Source organism: Heliangelus exortis, chromosome 20 (genome assembly GCF_036169615.1).
Source record: "Heliangelus exortis chromosome 20, bHelExo1.hap1, whole genome shotgun sequence".
Taxonomy (NCBI): Eukaryota; Metazoa; Chordata; class Aves; order Apodiformes; family Trochilidae; genus Heliangelus; species Heliangelus exortis.
Genome location: NC_092441.1, coordinates 8,844,204 through 8,865,745, shown reverse-complemented (window position 1 = coordinate 8,865,745; position 21,542 = coordinate 8,844,204). Strand labels below are relative to the sequence as shown.

Genomic DNA, 21,542 nt, shown 5'->3' with positions numbered 1-21,542 from the left:
CAATACTTCCCTGACTATTAAGAGAGATTTCAGTGTAATTGTGGTGTTCTGGAATGGCAGTCGTGTTATGGGATTTCTGAAGTACTACTAGCAAGAGGAAACCAAAAGGTTTCTCATTTTGCACTGACTTGTTTCATTCACTTGCTTTAAGACAAAAAAGGGATGAAGTTGAGTGGTCATGCAGGGGATGTGTTTTTTGGTCATGACATAGTGATTGAAGCATTGAAAATACAGGTACCCCATGTCCCTTCAGATGTCCTGACCTCCACTTGGGCATCACTCACTTCCACATGTGTCTGACCTCAAACTGCTCTCCCAGACTTTGGATCCTGCCATATCTGTCACTCCTGTGCTGTAAAGTTTCTAAAAGGGCTCTGTTGAGACCTCTGAATTGCTTGCTGTGATGTTTATTGTTTTGGGGAACCCAAGGAAAGGGGAACTGCTTTGGGTTTAGTCTGGAGCTCTGTGCAGGGTCTCTGTAAACATTAAAGCATCTGCAGTGAAAAAGCCAAACCCCAGAATGACCCAACTCTCCAAAAATTTGAGTAGAGTATTCCTTTTTTATAAAAGGAAAACCACGTAAGAATGTGCAGACTTGGTAAAAGACCTTTTTAATAACAAACAAAAAAAAAAGTAGTTGTAAGGAAGGAGGACTTCAGGCTTTAGCAAGTTGAATGGAAAGCAATAATAAGTTAGCCTACAAGTGATCTCTATAAATAATTAGAAGACATAAAATAGAATAGTAATAATAATTGTAATGGTTTCAGCCCATCAGAATTGGAGTAATCTCAGATGATCTGTAGTCTGGATAAATGATCAGGACTTAAAAGAGCTGTCAAGGAAGATAAAATAGTTACAGAGAATAAAAATATTATTATCTTTGGAATTTATTTGGAAGGGTGTTGGGGGTTCATTGTTGTAACCATGGATTACAGTGGTGGACAAAGAAAGCTTGGGAGTGAGGTGTCAAGTATATCATCTTCCTGGTTTGGGTCACCTTATGCTAAATTTTAACCAAATTTTAACTGCAACAGTCTTTCTTGTTTTGCATTTGTGCAAATTCTTCAGCTAGATTGTATGAGATGAGCATTTGAATTCATCTGGGCCTTAGTTTACAACTCCTTGAGGATGAAATTGATACATGTGAGAAATAATTACAGTATTGTGTTTTGATAAAAAAGATAAATAGTTGGAAAATAATGTACTTGCTTGTGATCTTTAAGGTGTATTGTGAGTCAGAGCTGCTGAAGCCATTACAAGTTACATTAATTACTTGGGTTTTATTATTTTAAATTTTTAAAAACGTTCCAAATAAAATATATTCCTGCTGAATTTTCATTGCCTACTATTTTATTTGTCATTAGTTTTGATTTTGAAATAGCTTTTAAAAAATGTTTTTATTATAGCATTAGAAGCAGCTTTCTTTTGATAGGAGATATAAAAAGTTGGCTATGTAACCATGGGTTATTTACCTTCCTCCTATTCATCCTATTGAAAAGTTCTTTCCAACCTTTTTCTTACCAGGGAGAAAGAACAAGAAACACAAGAAGAGAAACATTTGATGGAAGAAAAGAAAAAGAAAAAGCAAGAAGAAAAGAAAAAGAAGGAAGGTGCTCAGAAAAAGGTTTGTTCACGTTCTTTGTAAAATTCTACTTTCACTGCTACCTGCAAAGTGTAGATACTGGGTCTGCAGCCTTTTTTTCTGTGAATAATTCTGACAAGGGAGCAGTCCTGTCAGCTTTGAGGCTGTGGGCAGAAAATCTCTGCAGAAGCAGCTATCATAGAATCATCATGGAATCCTAGGGGTTGGAAGGGACCTGGAAAGATCATCTAGTCCAACCCCCCCTGCCAGAGCAGGGCCCCCTAGAGTACATCCCCTAGGAACGTGTCCAGGTGGGTTTTGAATGTCTCCAGTGAAGGAGACTCCACAACCCCCCTGGGCAGCCTGTTCCAGGGCTCCGTCACCCTTACAGTAAAAAAATTTTTTCTGATATTCAACTTGAACCTCCTATGCTCCAATTTACACCCATTACCCCTTGTCCTATCACTGGTCACCACTGAGAAAAGCCTAACTCCATCTCCCTGACACTCACCCCTTACATATTTGAAAACATTGATGAGGTCACCCCTCAGTCTCCTTTTCTCCAAACTAAAGAGACCCAGCTCCCTCAGCCTTTCCTCATAAGGGAGATGTTCCACTCCCTTAATCATCTCAGTAGCTCTGCACTGGACTCTTTCAAGCACTTCCCTGTCCTTCTTGAACTGAGGGGCCCAGAACTGGACACAATACTCCAGGTGTGGCCTCACCAATGCAGAATAGAGGGGGAGGAGAACCTCTCTTCCCCAGGCTGCTGACCATCCCCTGATGCTGAGCTGCTCATCTCCCAGCTCTCATGTGAACCTTCCTTGTCAGTGGCAATGCAGAGTTAACAGGATTGGTCTCAACTGGGACTGAAGTGACTCTGGATTCCAAGGCTGTTGGGTATTTGCTGTGGTCTGTCTTCTCCTGCCTTGTTTTCTGGATTATGTAGTTAGGTTTAATCTTCAGTGACCCTTAGGAAGTTGAGAGGAACTGAGCTTTTCCAGTAGTTGATTGGGCTTTTCCAGTATCAAAATTAGGCATAGTTTTAAAAAACAGGTAGATTCCAAACAGACTTAAAAAAACCAAAACACCCCAACACACAAAAAAAGGTGACTCTACACAAAACATGCATTTAATCTGTGTAAGCATGTTTGGATTCACAGAGGTACTGGACAGATTCATGGAAGCTCATTCTGCTGAGCATTCAAAAGTTCCAAATTGTACTGTCAGGTTCTGGAAGGCTCTGAACCTCAAGTGGTGGAAGACTGGGTGGGTAGATGGGTGCTGGCACGTCTGGTACTGGCACATCATCTGCTTTTGGCTTCAGTCAGAGAAGGGTGTTCAACATTTTTCCACTGCTAATACATGGAGTTACATTAACATTTTTTTCAGTCCTTAGTTGCCACTAAAGTTTGATTTATATAAGGAGTTTCTGCAAAAAGTTAGATCTACAGCCCTATAATTAAGTATCATTTCAAATATTGTAAAATAGTTGATTTTGTATTGTTCTTTTCTTCTTTCAGGCTGCTGAACAAAAAACCAAAGGTAAATTCATTTATTCTTTGTAAACCATTTGGTATTTTTGTAAGTTTGTTTAAATAATGTGCTTGTACTTCTTATTTTTTGCATATTTTTAATGGAGAAAGTTTATCTTAGTAGGATTAGTTCTGGTTTTTGTTTTGTTGGAGGAGCTGACTACATGTTGATTCTCAGCATAAGCTTTTTCTTTGCTTATCTTGCTGAGTATTGTGTGACAACTTTTTGACAAGAATACATGGATTAAATTCCTGTGAAACATAACATTATCACCTTTGTTTTTTTTCCCTAACATCAGGACAGATGTAGTTTTCCATTTAGTTGCTAGGAGTTATTTATCTATTTAAAAAATAACTAATTGCTGCCAGAAAGGTAAATCTCTCCCTGAGTGCACAATTCAGCTCAATTTAGGGGCAAAACCCAATTCTTTGGACTTAAAAGGAAGCTGTTTCCCCCCACTACCACCACGTTTTTTTCTTTCCATGTGTTTTTTCTTCTTGATAAGTGAATTTAATTGGCTTGCAGCATGGTCTAGGAAGCAGCAGAGATATGCAAGGCATTCTTCTTTTTGGGGCAGTGAGCTCCTAGGAGAAATGCTAATGAAGCTGTGGCCTTAAAAACCCCAAGGAAGAGAGTTGAGGTAATGCCTCTTTGGTGCAACTGTTATTTTACAGTTATTTTATGTACTGTAGTTATTTATTAGTAATTTTCTGTACTCTGTTGTTTGATTTCCATGGCACCACACAGAACTCAGGGCCCTGGAACACTTCTGAATGAGTTAACATGCACTGTTATTTATTGCTGGGTAATTAGGTGACAGACAAGTAGAGCTTCCCAGATTCCCAAAGACTGGGAATTAGAGAAGAGCCAAGCCTAACATATGGGGTTGACAAAACAACTTATGTTTCAAACACTTTTTATTAATTTATACAGCAAAAATTAAGTATTGCTTCAGTAATATTGAATTCAGAAAAATCAAGTCTAACTACACGATGAAGAAACTGCCACAAGTAATTTATTGAAACTGTCCATTCTTTCCAAATGTTTCTTTTGTAAAAAGTGTGAAACCAGAAAATTAGAATCTGAATTCTGCTGCATCTGCCCTGTAAGATCTCAGTTAGTTTGTAACAGTGGATTTTGCTTTCAGGAGGAGAAGGTAGCAGAAGTAGCTAAGCCCCTCAAAATCTTAAGTACATGAAAAATTTGCAATTAACATAAACCAGAGAATTTTCTATCCAAGTGGAGTTTCCACAGTACTACGTGTTTTGTTCCCTGAATCAGCTCAGTTTTATGTGAAAAGGTTTCCCTGTTCCATAATGTATTATAATGACTTTTTAATACTGTAATTCAATGGCAGATGTTTTTACTGTCAAAGTAACTTAAGTTCATTTTCCTCTGATAATGCAGTAGTGCTTTATTTCTGGTAATATTGAAACACTGTGCCTTCTGCTTTCCTCTGTGGTATATTATTTCTGTCTTTGTTGTGACAACTTTTTATTGAATTTCTTGAAAATGTCAAGTTTAAGACTTTTTTAAAAGTAGCATGCTAACTCCAGTTATTCAGGTGCACCTGAGAGTTCATTTCTTTCAAACTTAAGGACTGCTTTTCTCCATCTGTTTGTTTTTTTGTCCATTATATTTGTATTTAAGCATCCTGGGCTACTGCTATAAAGTATGAATTTGGAAGGACACAACAATAAAACAAGGTAGTTGTGCTAAAGATAAATCAGTCCTGGCTTTTGTTGTTGCATCTGTCAGGAAGCAATAATGTACCTTTTGATAGTAAAATTTCAGTGGAAACAGTTGACCTGACCTGTAGAGAAACCAAACCTCTCCTGTTCATTTTCAGTGCAAGAATTAGTGGTGATTTAGAGTCATAGGGATAACCCTTTAATTGCCTTTGGCAAGCAGCTACTCGTTGCTTTTAAGGTTGGTCCATGGGAAAGTTTTATTTCCTCTTTCTGATTCTATTCTCTTACATTTGACTGTAAACTTCAATACAGTACTGCACCAACTGTTTTATTTTGATAACATTTTCAAGGTTGAGTGACAAATACTACTAGAACTAAAAGGCAACCTGGGGATTATTATTGAATTTAGTAATCTTACTTCATATCTTGTATGCAGCAAGTCATTTTAAAGACAGGATGGCACTACAAGCCAGTGAACTGGCTGCATGCAGGGTATATTAAGGCTGGGGCCTGAATCTTTTGCAGAATTTTATTATAGCCAGATTGTGTTCTCTTTAGAAATGTGGTAGTTACTTGTGGTAATTTAGAAAAAAAAAAATCCTTCATTCTGTACATGTGTCATTTAATTCTGCAACTGCGTTGCCATAGCAGTGAGAGATGTTCACACCCTTTGGATCATACTGCAGCAAAATTAATTGTACAGCTGTATGTGATATGGAAGGGGGTTTCAGTTTGTTTTCCAGCTGACTGGAAAAAAATATTTCTGCTGTTTCTTATTAGCCCCCAGCCCTATTTATGAAGGTGGCCTCTTAGTCCAAGTTGCTAGGATAGGACTGGACAAGCTGTAGGAAAGGTTAGCCCTTATGTTTTCCTAATTCTGTGCTGTCAATAAGGCTCTTGAAGTTTTTTAGTTAAGATTTCCACTTCTCTAGCATAAGGGCAGACATGTAGTTGTTACCCTATCTAGCAATTACCTCCTGTGCTTTGTATCTCTGTAATTTGCTGTACCATGGTGCTGGCTCTTGCAGGGTCAGGTGCTGGTGAGGCCTCAGGAAAGAGAAAGGAGTGAGGAGGAAAGAGGTTTCCTGTGGGTGTTTGTGGTGTGTTGTCAGCTAAATACTGCTCTGAGGCCTCAGACAGAGCTGAATGTTCCCATTGGTGATGTGGAGCACAAATCCCTTCCAAAATAAACATGGATTTCCACCAATAGAGGGAAGGTATGTGGCTGCTTCTGGAGTTACTGGTCCAGGGGTAGGAAGTGCTCCCTTTGCACAGCTCTTGCGTCTGTTTAAACAGCTTCAGATATTTTTTTTTTCTGTTTAAACAAGGATCCAGCTCTTTAAAGTCTTCTCTACATAACGGCTTCTTCAGTTTCTGATTTTTTTTTATTTTTTTTTTCCTGCAACATTGTTTGCCAGAGTATTTTTTGTTAGGCTGAACTTTTTATAAATACACTGTTGGCCACAGCTGTCAGGAATGTGTGAAAGGAAAAAAAAAAGATTTGAAGTGCTGATATGTAGCTGAAATATTTCTCAGTTACTTGAAAACAAATGCAAGTTGTCTTCCTGTTCAGTTGGAGAGGAATGCAGCAGAATTAGATGAGGTGGGAAATGAACAGGCTTTTATTGCATGCTGTGCATTGTATAATCCACCTTACTATTCTTCTGTTGGTAATTTTTTTTTTTTTTGAGAACAGGGCTATTGAGCACAGCCTTTTAGTGTTTATTTGAAATGTGTAAACTCTTGCCAGTTTATACACACTTGATAAAGAAACTTTGTGTATAAAAGCTTTTGTAATGAAAACATCCAGCTTTAACTACCAATAGGAGTTTTGTACTGGATGGTAAATAGGCACTAGCATGGTAAATGGCTGTAACTTAATAACTACAGGGGACTTTTAAGACAACCGTGCTTGTAATAAATACCATGAGGTTAATGCATTTTGCTGCCTGCTTTTCTTCTAATTATTTGCCTCAGGTTTAGTCAGCACACAGATGAGCAGTTCCTTAGCTGCTTTACTCCCATCTCAGCTGCTTTCTGTACACTCTGCCTAAAATGGTTTAAAGCAGCTGAAGTGGTTTGTTACTCAAATATTTGCCATGGTAATTGAAAGGCAAAGTACCCATCCCATCCTCCAGCATTACAATGAAGGTAAGTGTTAAATCTGCAAACATATAAGTAAAAGAGTTAAGAATAGACTGGCTTAAGTCTAATGTAGAAAATACTTTGATAAGGATTTGATTAGAATTGTTAGTCTGGAAATTATTTTTCCCCCCTTAATTTAAAGCAGAGGTGGCCAGTCTCTGCCTCTTTGAACTTCATGATCCTTGCAGATCTGTCTCAACCATGTCCATGGCTTGAGCCCAGGAAGAAAAGTTGGCTTTCCAAGGGGAAAAGGGGAGCCTTGACTCACTGCTTATGACATGAAGCAGGATTGCAGAAGCTGCAATAATCCTGGAATTCAGCAGCTCTGCCTGTCCTCTGCTGGAGTGCTACAGTGAATCCTGACCTAATGATCATTCCCTTCTGCCTCTGGTCTGTGGCTGGAGCTTTCATCTCTCCTGGGGCTGTTTGTGACTTGTCAGTGTATGATCATTTTAACAGGCAACTTGCAGAGTCAGGAAGGTTGTCTGCAGACTGAGAGATTATTCTACCTAGGAGATGCTTTAATACACTTTATTTTGGGGGACTTAAAAGAACAGAAAGCATTTAACAGTATGTGGTTGCTTGAGAAACTCTCTGTGGTGTTGCAAATGTTGGCACACTTTCTTCAGATTCTTTCTAAATTTGCATGGCAGTTTTACAGTACAAGCAGTGCTGTGTATTTTATCTGCAGGAACATGGTCAACTGTATTTTAAATGGAAGTTAAGAGGAAAATAGGGTGGAACCAAAGATCTAAAATCCCATCCCCTGCACTTCTGTTTGGATGGCAGTAGTGCCATGCCTTTCTACAAAGCCAGGTGTTTTCATTTCCAAATCAAACGTGTAGATTGTTGCATAGTTTTAAATTGATCCTTTACTTAAACAGCCAAATGGGCTGTTAAACACTTTCTGCTTTTACTCCTTTGGATTTGAATTACTTTCCTGAAATCTCCACTCCATTCTGCTTATAGAGAAATGCAGTTTTATGTACATTGGTAGTGTGCTCTTTCTGGCTTTGATAGCTTTTACAAGTAGTGGTGGTTCCATAGGAAAAAAGGAAGAGTAACCCCTTTAGAGACTCATCAGTATTTTAAGTAGAATTATGACAGTGTGTAACACAGTGTTTTAAGGAAAAAAAAAAGCTTTTTAAAATTTTTATGATAGTAACCATCAGAATTTTATTACATAGGGTTAGGAAATGTGTTTCAGTCTACAAACCAGGTATGACTTGCAACAGAATTATGACCTTGGACTCATTTGATTTGTTTGGCTTCTTCCTGATTATGTGCCTCTGCCATCTTGTTAGTTAAGTGCTGTGTTTGTACTGAACTGGTGAACACTATAGTGACAAAATGTGCCATAAATAATCACTGCAGAAGGAGGGGGAGCACTTTAATAAGCTCTTTAATTAGATTTTAATAGGCAGTCATTTGATAACCTAATGATAACCTGTTGCCATACATCAAAGCTTTATAACAAAAATGTTTTCTTTTTGATAAACGTTATCGTGCTGTTGGTTTGCTGTTACAAGTATCTTTAAACAAACATGCATTTGTTTTTCTTATAACTGACTGAGATATCTCTTCTCTGATACAGAAGTAAGCATGATTTTATAATCCACTAAGAATAGCATATGAAGCTACTTCAGAGTCACTGCCATAACAGTGGGTGAAAAGGAACAGAAAATACAGGAAGATGAGAGCAGACAGGAGGAGAAATTTGCATGTTCGAGGAGACAAAGCAAGAATGAGCTAGGAGGCTTGGAATTAACTGGTACAGAAAAAAACTTTGGTTTCTTGCTTATTGTTTCAGATGTGATGGTTGAAAGTTGTGGAGTCCACTAGAGAAAAGTCATGGAATTGAGAATTGGTGTCTTTTTGTGTGTTTGTTAGGGCTTGACACCCTACGCTCTGAAACCAGGGGTTAACAATTCTGAAGGTTTAAGGCTCCTGTAGCTCTTGTGAAGCTGTAGACTCTTCAGGTTTCAAATAAACACTTTTCAGACAATGAGGCACCAAGGCAATTAGTTCAGGTTTTTGTCAAAAACATATCATAAAAAACCAACCAAACACAAAACTTCAGTGTTATTTGAAAATAAACCAGAAAATGTGAGATACATTCTTCCTAATGTGCTTCTGTCCTGAGCTGAATTTATAGGACAGCAGCCCCCTAAATTGGTGTAGAGCACTTCAACATCTTTGCCTGGAGTTGCTGCTGCTTTACTGCTCAAGTACTTACATGGCTCCAGTCCCACTGGGTGCCTGTAAGCTTGGAAACTTTACAGGTTTCCCAGCTGGGAATGGAAAAGTGAGGAAGAGCTCAAGTCAGAAATCCTTGATATTTCTTAGTACTCCTCAGAGGTATTTTTTATTCTCTGCTGTAGTTTGCTATCAGGCAAATTTATAGACTTGCTTACAATATAAATACACACAGATATTGCTCTGATATTCCACATGGTTTGTCTTTTCTCAGTTTCCTCAATTAGGAAATGATCTGGGCTTATCAGATTAAGGATGGCAACAGTCTCAACTGTATTAGTTTTAAAACTAGGTGAAAACAGGAGCTTTCTAACACTAGAAACAGTTGATTGAAAGTATTTTTCAAATGCTTTAAATGTTTTAAGGGTTGATACTCTGCTTGAAGGCAGTAGAACTACATCCTTTCATCAGATGGCCCTTTACATTGTCCATTGTCAAATCCATTTCAAGCCTGGGATATTATCCCTGCAAGAGTTGTGGGTGAAGAGAGAATAAGAACAAATTAGATACCACCAGTTTGGCTTTTCTCATCTAGCTCTAATTATCAGGATGCCCCTTGGTGGTAAGTCCTCTGAGCTAAATCCCTGGCCTGCATTCTGGAAAACAAAACAACTGCCAGGTCAGTTGCTGACAACTGTATATTCTACAATATAAATTTGAACACAGCTACACAATGATAATAGCAGTAGTTATGATCAAACTGCATGATGTTTTATGGTTATTTATCTGCCCACAGTGTGTGCTTTCCTGCTTGGATAGACTTTCCAGTAATGGGCAGTGCCTAATGCCATGTTTTTAAGTATGTAGTCTGTGAAATGGTCAGGCTGCTGCACTTCTGGCATTACAGCAGTTCAGACAATAGCCTGTGTTCCTTTCTTCTAGCAGTCTGTTTATCACATAATTATGTTCAGTTATAAATAGAATGTTGTCTGCTCTTGTTGTCCATAGAACATATGTGGAGCACTCACCCTGCATCTCTGAGCTTTCTTACCTACCCAGCAGAGCCTGAGATTTTTCTTGCAAGTGGCTATTACAGCCCAGCTGCCCTGCTTTCCCACTCTGTTCCACCCTTTACTTTTTGAGCCAAAGTCTGTCATTCACTTTTAACTGTTCTTAAACATGGCTGTGAAGGCAGGTTCTTGTCTGCCTTAAGGAATTTATCATTTAGACAATTAATTTATAGAGAACTGTTCACTGTTGTGATGCCTTCTCCACGCAAACCTATCACCTTTGATTTACCTGCAGCATGTTGACAGCTTTCTATTATTAGATTATCATCCTAATGCCTAAAGGAGGCTTGTACTGCATGGAATATCTGCAAGACCTGCAGACCATAAGCTCAAAGAGAGGTTCATCAGGAAATGTGCCAGCTCAGTTTGGTAATGATTGTTTTGAGGTAGTGTCAGGTTTTGGATGCTCCTTGATCATTTCCTTGAAAAGGATGAACACTAGTGCATGCTCTTGGAGTAGTCACTCTGCAAGTGTTGAAGAGGGTTATTTTGTGAAAATGAAGGAAATTAAACTTGTTTGATTCTTTTACACTGTGTGTGAAGCCTTTGGCCTGAAGGACCTCGTGTTCTCCTGTTGACTCTCTGGTGTTGGCATTCCTCTACACTGAGAACCCAGGCTGTCTGCTGACTTCCCCATGCTTTGCTAGATTATTTTAATGCTTTTCCTGAGTTGTTAAGGGTGTCAGCCCATACTTTACAAATCCTACAGGTCTACTTAAAATGTCTGTTCAACCAGCTCACACTGGTAAATGCTCTGAAGCATTCTGGTAGAGTTTGCATTGTGCATCTGATCATTCAGGTTATTCCTGAACTGGTTTAGCATTAGCATCCTAAGAGGTGGTTACTCATGAGGTTGATTGTAGGGCCAAGATCACTGTGAGAGAAGGTGATTTGCTTTTTAAGCATCCTGCCCTAGCTTTGTAGCATGGCAGCAGTGGCTCATCCTAAGCAGTCTTGTGGGACCTGTGTTTAATAGCACCACTCAATGCTTTGGACGCTCCTCAGCTGCCCTGAAAATTTCAACAACTATTATTACTGTTTGCCCAAGGGGAACAGCTGAACTTGAGGTATGATTGAAGCTCTTGATTGCCTCTTCCCGTGTTAACAGAAGCAGTTCCCTGGCTTATCATGGTTTCCTTAAGGTCTGTTCTGTTTTCAGGAGGCTTTTAATATCTCTGACATAATTTCCGTTTTGGCTGTTTATGCTGTCTTATTTTTTTTCAGCAGTCTTTATGGAGCTGGACCTTTCACCTTTCTGAGGCCAGACTGTCAGGGGCTTTAGTTTTGATGCCCATGATTTACTAAAGCTCCACAACTGATTCCTCAACTCCATTAAAAAATGTGAATACCACACTGAAGGAATCGTGGAACTAGATATATCCCTTTAGATGAGAAAGAAGGGATTGTCTTACCCATCTTCCCACTGTCAGACAGACCCAGCAGTTGTTCCTGAAAGATGTTTTGATTATTGTGGGAAATTCATCTTTGTACTCAGTCTCAACAGTCATTCTTATAACTTAGGTCCATTTTTTCTTGGCTGATTTGCCTGGTATGTGAAGAGCAGCTCTCTCCCCTTCTCTGCAGGGGCCTTTTTGTGTATTCTCTTCTTTACTTAACAGCCCATTCAGTCTTCCCTCCTGGTTGTGTTTTCAAGCTGTTTTTCAAACCATAATAATTTGTTTCTCTTCTTTGCAAGTTTTTCCACTTAGTCCAGTGTTACTTTTTAAATGTAGTATCTGTAATTGGAGGATTATTGAATAACTTTTGAGTTAACCTGTGTAACTATAACTGTACTACTGCTGTTTACAAATAAAATTGAAGGCTTATTTTTATGGCTTTCAGGCTCACTTCATTGTAGAGCTCTGCAATCCAAGCTGTTTCATAGCAGTGCTGCTTTTATTTCTTCTCATTGAGTTCTCTGTCCATGAACTAAGCTTGCTTTAAGAAGCTTCTGGATTTCAGATGCCCTCTTCTCTAATTCTGTAAGGATCTTGAGTTGATAAAATGGAGTTTCTTTTTCCAGCACTCCCCTTCCCCATTTTGATTGCTGTCTGCAGGCAGTACTCTGAAGGATACCTTCTTCATATGGAGTATTTGCTTTTATTTCCCAACAGTTTCTGCTGCAGTTTAAGCCTGATTGACACAGGATGAGAACTCCCAGGCTGTGCTGGAGGTAGTGGGCTGTCCTGCTGCATTTCAGGTGTTTTCTGATGTGTGTGTCAGGGAGGCCCTTCCCTCCATCTGGGGATCTGAGTAATGACTTCCCAACAAGACAAAGTCTCCAGAGTGAAATAGGAAGAAAATAATGTATTCAGTGCTGCATTTCTGACGTTGTCTTAGTCCGAATTCTTTCCTTGCTTCTGCCCCAAGATTAGTGATACAATTTTTGTTTCTTTGTTGTATGGTTTTTTTTCCTAATCTTTTCCAATAGTCACCATGGGAAATCAATGGGAGGTCTCTTCAGCTGCCTCAGGTTGTTCAGCTCTTCCTTCCCAGAAAGTATCCATGGCTCTGTGTTCTCCAGCTTTTTTCCCCTCACCAGTTAGCAAACTCCAGAACTCATGTTTCTGCCTCACTTTTCCTGCAGTGCATCTCTCAGAAATCTGTTTTGCCTCCCTGTTCCCATGTCCTGCTTCCTGCAGAGAGCCTGCCTGGAGCTCAGACCCCACTAAATTTGCTGAGGTGACCCTGACCACTGCTTGCTGCTGTTGCTTCCAGCATAGTATAAAATACAGCTGAACTCTCAGCCAGCTCAGACTTCTCCTTTTGTAGCTGAACGAGGCTGTAACACATCCATAATACCTGGATATTCCAGAAACCTGGAATGTGGGCATGTTGTTGCAAAGCTGACCTTGTTCCACTCTGTTGGATTCTCACCACATTCGTGCACGCTTGCTTTTACCATTTGCTTTTTTTATGCCTGTTTCCCAGTTGAAACTGGGGAAATGCTTTAATACTAATTTACCAGACTCTGGAAATCCTGACTTTTCCTGTGGGTGCTCAACAACAGAGTTGGAGCTGAACCTTGTGCTGGTGTCATTGTCACCAGCCTGGTCAGTGCAGTGAGAGGAGCACCGTGTGCTCCCCCTGCTGTTAATTGCTGCCCTCTCACATGGAAACCCAGTTGCTTTTTGAAAAGTAAAGTAATAATGTGGTTTCTAACTGTGAAAGATGGTTAATGTTAGAGAGGGCCCGTTTTAGCCTGAAGTATCCTGGTGAGCCTTTAATATGAGTTAAAGTCTGGGCTATCAGGAGAGCACTGATACCATCAGGTGGCAATTACAGCTTGCCCTTTATTTACACTGGGAACTGGGAGCATCTTAGATTTGCCTCCCAGCTGACTGTCCTACTCTGGTGTGCAAGAAACTGCTTTTAAAAAATGAAGTTAATGATTTAAATAATGAAATTAATGTTAGGTAGATCTGTAAAGCCCCTAAAGCACTGCTGGTTTTGTAGCCTCTCTGGACCTTTTCTTTGCATTTCAACTTCATGCAAAAGGTTTTTTTCTTTTCTGAAAAAACCCCAGCAATAAAACTTTGGAAACTGGACACAATCATTGAAGGTAGGAGAATTTACCAAAAGCTTAAGTGTGTGTGTGTGTGTGAGAGAGAAAAATCTTAGGGTGCCATATAATAAGCCAAGCTGCATTTCACAGGTGTAGAGTCTTTAAAATGCTGGTGTTACTTCTTTTGGATAAGTCAAAGCACATCTATGTGAAATAAATGTGTGTAATGTATGTAGAGTAATTGGATATTCCTTTCTAGTAAGGGGAAGACGTGTCTAAAATAAACTGAGCAGAATTTTTGAATTAAAATGAAGTAATAATATTAAGTTATTATTAGTAATCTTTATTAAAACATCTTTAATTTCTTTTAACATTCATGTAATAGAATCTGATTTACTGGGAGTGGCATTTAATTAATTTAATTCAATTTAGAGAGTTAACTCTATTACATATTAGTACAGAAAATTACCTCTGAACAGTCATTTCTCACTGGTGACATGCAATAAGTTAATTTAGCTTGGAGTTCGTTTGGGTGCATTGTGAGTTCTAAGTGCAAGTTGCTATGGTGACAGCCTGATCAACCAGAGCTGTCATCAAAAACAACAAATGCACCAGCCCTGCTTTGCACAGTGACACCAGTGCTGCTGGGCTGTAAACACTGACAGATGGATCCTCTCTGTTCCCTGCTTTTTTCTGCTCCTGGTCTTTTCAGGGAACTTGATTGCCTAAACCTCCAGCAATTCCAAGGCTGCATTGTGAGGAGTAGTGAAAAGCTTCCTGAGGAATGCTTGGTCATTAAGAGACCTGCTGTGGCTGTACCCTGCTCACAAAAGGGGTTTTCTGTCAGGCTGTGTTCAACAAATCGAACCAAGCATTTGATTTTTGTTTTTTTGGCTTCATCTGAGCTGCAGTGAAACGATTGCAGAATCCCAGTCAGCCTTTAGTTGGCTTTTATTAAGGAAATTTTCCTGAATAATCTGAAAAGGAGGGGGTCTGAAAACTACTTCTTAATTTTTCTTTATTTAAATCCTGTTTTTCATTTGTGGCATTAATGCACAATGGCACTACAGACATTTAAAAAAAAAAAAATCTGTGTGGCTTAAACTGAATTAATGAATAATTTGCTTCAAGTTCTGTGTTGAATCTGAAATGAAACATTTGCTTGCAATTCTCCAGGCTTTGCTAATGGGTAAATGAACTCTTAGTTCAAAATAAAAAGCTTCCAATGAGGAAGCAGTCATTGGGACATAGAAAAGGAATATCTACCTTTTAAATGCCATATACATTTAAGAAGTAGTATCAAAAGAATTAAAATACAGCTTTTGACTTCAGTGTATTTTGGGTTTTTTCACCCTCTGAACCAATACACAGACTTGAGCAGTAGTTTTTTCTCTTAGAGCATGACTTCTGAATAAGTGATCATTCTTATTTTGGGGCTTCAGATTTTTTTCAGTTGCTGATTTCTGAAGGCAAAAGAATGACATTTCCCCACGACTGCTTCTCTTCCCAGTGCTGGGAACTGCATCTAAAATAGGATTTAGGACCCCAAACAGTTTTCTCTGTAGATAATATTTGAAATTTTTGTAGGTACAGTTTCATCAAGTGGTAATGTCTCCATGTTTCTTGTGTCTTTTGAAGAATGTACTTGGTCAAAACAGTTTTGTTAAATAATGAACACACTTTCAGTTATCCAGTAAGGATTCAGACTTTGAAATCTAAGGCCAAAATACTTAGGTTTAGCTTTCACTGAGCTGGCTCCATAGAGTTTCCCTGGGTACCTGAGGCTTCTGATGTATCTACACTGCTGGGAAGGGGGAAAGCTGAACTCTTGGCACTGCTTCAGATTTTTGTGCTGACTGATTTAAAGTGATAGCACAGAAATCTGTCTTCACCATCTTTAGGAATGTAGTATAAACACCTTCTTTAAGCCTTCTCTTGAGATAAAATGTGAGCTGGAAGAGTTATTCCAAAATTACAGAGGGATTTCACTGGCTACCCACAAAATTGTAACTATTTTAGTATTGCACATCAAATAATAATTTGGTATCATTAATGTACATGGCAGCAGAGCTCAGGCTTTGTGTTTACACAGGACTGGAGTCAGTTTGATGTGAGCACAGTCCCATGATTCCAGCAGCAGCCATTGTCAGTAAAAATAATGCTTCATATTCCACCAGCAAACTTGAAATCTGCAAGCAGTTAACACTCTGCTTACACAGCAAGGTCTAAAGGGGGTTAAATAACAATGCTCCCCCCAAACCATAGCATCACACCTTGGGTTGGGTTGGAAAGGACCTGAAAGATCATCTAGTTCCAAACCCTTTGCCATGGGCACCTCCCACTAGCCCAGGTTGCTTCAAGCCCCATCCAGCCTGGTCTTGAACATTTCCAGGGATGTGGCAGCCACAGCTTCCCAGGGCAACCTGTTCCAGTGTTAAATAAAATAATTGAGAAAGTTGTTTCTGGTTTCCAGAACAAAAATGTGTGCACATGTATAAGTGAATCAGATGTGTCCAAGTGCTGATGTGCTACAACCTGGTGTGTGTGCATGCTTTACAGACCTCACCATCCCCAGGATATTGATCTTAAACACATGTGTAGCTTGCCTGCACACTTGGTAGGTCTGGTGTGTCCCAGTGAGCCCACATGTTAAGATATTTAATCCATAAATATCATAGAATCCTAGAATTGGCTGGGTTGGAAGGGACCTCAGAGCTCATCAAGTCCAACCCTTGATCCACTCCCCCCGTGGTTCCCAGCCCATGGCACTGAGTGCCACATCCAGGCTCTTTTGAAATATCTCCAGGGATGGAGAATCCACCCCTTCCCTGGGCAGCCCATTCCAATGGCTGAGCACCCTCTCCAGAAAGAAATTCTTTCTCATGTCCAACCTAAACCTCCCCTGGCACAACTTGAGACCTCTTGTGCCCTCTTGTCTTGCTGAGAGTTGCCTGGGAAAAGAGCCCAACCCCCCCCCCCCCTGGCTCCAACCTCCTTTCAGGGAGTTGGAGAGAGTGATGAGGTCTCCCCTGAGCCTCCTCTTCTCCAGCCTCAACACCCCCAGCTCCCTCAGCCTCTCATAGGATCTGTGCTCAAGTCCCTTCACCAGCCCAGTTGCCTCCTTTGGACCTGCTCCAGCACCTCAATCTCCTTCCTGAGCTGAGGGGCCCAATGCACAGACATTTTTCAGACATTCCAGAAAACTAACCAGAGCCTTCCTTCCAGCACAAATTTCTAAATGGAAGAGGAAGTTACACCTGACACACTATAAATGCTTTAGTATTTTAGTATTTCCTGGGTAGGATGCTAGGACTGACTGGACACAGGGACACCCTGGTCTGAAAACAGCTACCTTGAACACACCAAGCGCGGGCACAGCAAGTGCCTTTGAGGTGTGATATGAGCTGTGCTCTGAATACTGCAGCTGAACTGACTTCTGTCAAAGCAATCCAAGGTAGGAATGATGGATATGGGAGGCATCTCTTTACAGAACTCAACCACTTATGTGTTGGAAGCTGGAAGCCCCAGCTGAAGAGCTGCAGTCAGGGTCTCTTCAAACCTCAGCAGCTCTTAGGGGTGAGCTGGCTCCTCCAGACTCTGAGCTGCAAAAAGGGCTGATTCTGACAGCAATTGTTTGACACAGGATGGGCATTAATCACTTCCTTAGGAACAGGTTTGATAATGAGATTTTTCTCTGCTTACTTAAATAAAATCCCTGCTAAGCTGTAAGGTGGTCATCCATGGGATTCTTTTAAACAAGTCTCAAGGCTTGTTCATGTGAGCTGTGACCTGTAGGTGTATTACTGCTCAAGCTGTAAAGGAAATTTTAGGCTCTCACAGACAGTAAACTGATGGACACTGAGATTGTCCTGATTCTCAGTTACTTATGAATGTACTAATTAGTGAATTTTAATTGATCTATCTGTGTGAATGGCTTAACAATGTAAATAATATTTCCAGTCTGTGCCTGTTGGAATCAGAGATTCTAGTGTGATGACTTTGCAGTGTTCGTGGATTCCTTTTAATATGAAAACTGTGCAAAACATTGTCTAATGAGATTAAATGCACACATTCAGCAGAAAATTAAAGGGTTTGGATCCTGGTTCTGCCCCAACTTCTTATGTGACTCTGTATGAAGTTATTTAATCTGTAATTGTATGCTTGGATTTTCCCACTAGTAGTTGCAGTGATGATAGTGTTAGCATTGGGTAATTGGAGCTGTTTCCTGTCTTCTCTGAGTCTTTTGTTGTGTGGTTACTGATGGGGTTGCTGTGCCTGGAGCAACATTTAGGAGGTGTTTACAGGGTGAGGGCAGAGGTGATGGAGGGAGCCCTGTACCAAGCCATGCCTGGGACTCCTTCCTCATATGTAAAATGGCAGAAACCTTTATTTGTTACCAGTTGTTGAGGTTGTGTGTTTGTGAAACTACCCTGTTGATGGGCTGGAACTTAGTGTGTGTTTGCCTAATGGGTTTTTAAAAATTTATTGATGGAGTTTATATGTTTCTAAGCACCCCAAAGGAGTACAAGATGTGAATTCTGTAGCTGTGAAGAGGACTGAACTTGTGCATTTGGAAAGGCTTCTATCAGAAAACTAAAAACAAAACAAAAAAACCCCAAAAAAACCACCCAAAAAAACCCCAAAACAAACAAACCCCCCCCCAAAAAAAACCCCAAAACAAACAAACATTAACAAAAAACCAACCAAACAAAAAAAAAACCACAAAAAACCCCCCAGCCCTCTTCAAATGTTTCTAAACACCAGCTGAACAGTCTCTTCATCCAGAGCTGCCCTCTCACTCCTCTGTAGAGTAACAGAATATTACCCAGGCAAATTCATCTCAGCAGTGACTCTTGCCTACCTTCTATCCTATGTAGACAATTCTTATTAATGCTGCTGTTCTTAATGTTATGAACATGAGTGCTTAAAAACTTCTAGTAACTTCATTATTTTCCATTTATAATAGGCAAGTTGGCTCTCTGTCAGTCACTGCCCTGCTCTGGAGGTGGGGACTGAATTTAAAGAAATCTGAATTCAAAATTTAATGTATGATGGCACGTTAAGCAAAATATGCCTGTGCTGAAATGTCAGAGGCTTTAGGAAAAATGCAGTCTAGAGACCAGCTTCTAGCTAAAGGCATTTATTTGTCTTCCTATTCAGTGGGTGTGTATTTGGAGAAGCCTCTGTGTGTACATGATTAATACTGGTATTTGAGTTGCATGGATTCAGAAATGCAGCTTTACATTTTCTGTAAATCAGAGAACTATTACTTGAAAAAAAAAAAACCAAACAAAAAACCAGAAAAATTGTGAAGTCTTGAAAGTTACCATGTGTTGTCAGTTCACATCCTGAAGAAGGGATAGAGCTGCAGTAATTTAACTGTTCCGTTAGCCAGGATCTGGATTTGTAGCTAGGACTTGTACATTTGAATCATAGAATCATAGAATCATAGAATAGGCTGGGTTGGAAGGGACCTCAGAGATCATCGAGTCCAACCCTTGAACAACTGCTGCCACAGTCACCAGACCATGGCACTGAGTGCCATATCGAGTCGCTTTTTAAATGTCTCCACGGACGACGAGTCCACCACCTCCCCAGGCAGCCCGTTCCAATGTCTGATCACCCTTTCTGTGAAAAAATTCTTTCTAATATCCAATCTGAACTTCCCCCGCCACAATTTAAGACCATGCCCTCTTGTCTTACTGAGAGTTGCCTGGGAAAAGAGCCCAACCCCTGCCTGGCTCCAACCTCCTTTCAGGGAGTTGTAGAGAGCAATGAGGTCTCCCCTGAGCCTCCTCTTCTCCAGCCTCAACACCCCCAGCTCCCTCAGCCTCTCCTCATAGGATCTGTGCTCGAGTCCCTTCACCAGCCTGGTTGCCCTCCTTTGGACCTGTTCGAGGACCTCAATATCCTTCTTGAACTGAGGGGCCCAGAACTGAACACAGTACTCAAGGTGTGGCCTTACCAGGGCTGAGTACAGAGGCCTGATGTATGGGGTCCAATTTCTATTCCTCAATTAGGCCCTGGTAAAACCACGTGTGTGCACTCTGAGCACATGAGGGAGTTTGACTTGCAGTGAAAGAGCATCATATTTGCTTTGGATTATCAATCTATTGTTGATGACAACCTATCAACCTAATTAGCTGTGCCACTTTTAATGGCACAGCTAATTAATTGTGAATTTAAAATTAAAATTATAATCAGTGCTAACATGCACGAAAGCAGCGAGGAAAATATTAGAAGCTGCTAAAACTATTAAGTATTCTTCACAAGATTTTGCTGCATGTGAGACCAACCTGAATAATGTAGAATTTGATTGAAAAAAACTTCTGTAAACACGTGTTGAATCACCCAAAAGAGGTTTTGTCTTTTTCTCTTAAAAGAAGCATTTGGCTCCCTCTCTGCTGACAGATCAGAAAGATAAAAAATATAGATGCCCTTCAAGAAAAGGAAACAAAATGTAATATTTGAGCTCTGAACTATGCTGCTATTTTTTTTTTTTTTTCCTTTTTTTGCTTAGTGTATCCAGTGTCTTCTAGATGAACCATTCTGTCTGCTGTGGTAGTTCCTGTTTCCAGATTTCTGCTTCCTTTGTTCTTTTTCCAGGTGGTTCAGTTCTTTCTTGAAGAGAGAGATGGTCACCTGGGGGTACAGGCAGTGCTTTAGGATGGCAGATGGAAGCTGAAGGGTTACTTTGAGCCTTGCAGCTGGTTATTTACACTTCCTTTCTTACAATAGCCTGATTTTTCACTTCTCTTTGCTTTGTCATCTGCTAAAACTTTAAATCTTTTTCTGCAGCACTGCTATGGGGTGAATTGTTTGCTGTTCTGTATTAAATTTTTCCTACCTAATAACATGACTTCTGTTATTTAACCACTGTTGCTTTTTTTTCACATCACTTTTCCAGTTTGTCATTGCTGGGTTCTGATCCTATCACACAGCAATCTGATCACCCTCATCTTCTTTCTTCCTGCCTTGGTGTCATTTGCAGATTTAATAAGGATATTCTCTAGTCCATCATCCAGTTTTTAATGAAAACAATGAACAGCATAGGCTTGGATCAAGTCCCTGTGGAATCCACTGGGGAATACACTTCTGTTTTGACAGCAAACCATTGCTTCTCCCAGAGAATATTTCAACCAATTTTACATTTAGCTCACATTTCCCCAGTTTGCTTTATGACAATTTCGCATGAGAATTCCATGGCAGAAACCATTGTGAAGTTAAAATGTGTAGAGAGAGCTTTGGGTGTGTTGGGACATGGATGGAATATCTGAGAAATTGGTAGAATTTGTTGGAACTGAAGCAGATGGCTGGGTCTGAGTGTCAGGGTAGGAGTGAGGGATCAGCTTGGTGGCTGTATGGCTCTAGAACCAAAACTGAGGTAGGTGGTGGATGGAGTCTCAATGTTTTCCTGTTTTAGACCTTTGCATGAAGCCTACAGTGAGAAAGTAACACTGGTAATTAAATTATTTATTAAGAAACACAAAAGAGGATGAGAAAAAGATTATAAGGGCTGACAAGGGACAGATTGGAGGCAGACATGACTATCCCAAATGATTCTGATAAAGCAGGTGTATTAAGACACTGAATTCCAGCTGAGAAAATGCCATTAGAAACCTCAGAAGCTCTTAAAGCTCAATGTGGAATTTCCAGAGAAGGCACAAAGATGAATAGGAAGCAAATCATAAACTTTGTGCTAATGGAGAGATTTTGTTTTGCCTGGACTCCTGATTCATTTAAAAAAAGCTTGGAGACCCTTACTTTGTACAGATAATGTATGTTTGTCCATCAGTAGCTGGTGGGATATTTGTTTA

At 40.0% G+C, this 21,542-nt stretch overlaps 1 protein-coding gene across 25 annotated transcripts in view; it reads left to right on the top strand.

Moving 5' to 3' along the window:
• Positions 1 to 21,542, top strand: part of TNRC6C (trinucleotide repeat containing adaptor 6C) — a 100,710-nt gene that overhangs the window by 16,701 nt on the left and 62,467 nt on the right. For 23 of the 25 annotated variants that reach the window (XM_071764272.1, XM_071764296.1, XM_071764293.1 and 20 more), the window contains 2 exons: positions 1,525 to 1,624; positions 3,106 to 3,127. In XM_071764272.1, coding sequence (XP_071620373.1) covers positions 1,562 to 1,624; positions 3,106 to 3,127 — 85 coding nt within the window. In that variant the 5' untranslated portion in view covers positions 1,525 to 1,561. Of the gene's footprint in view, positions 1 to 1,524; positions 1,625 to 3,105; positions 3,128 to 21,542 lie in introns of those variants that run through there. The other 2 variants (XM_071764299.1, XM_071764295.1) reach the window with 1 other exon arrangement.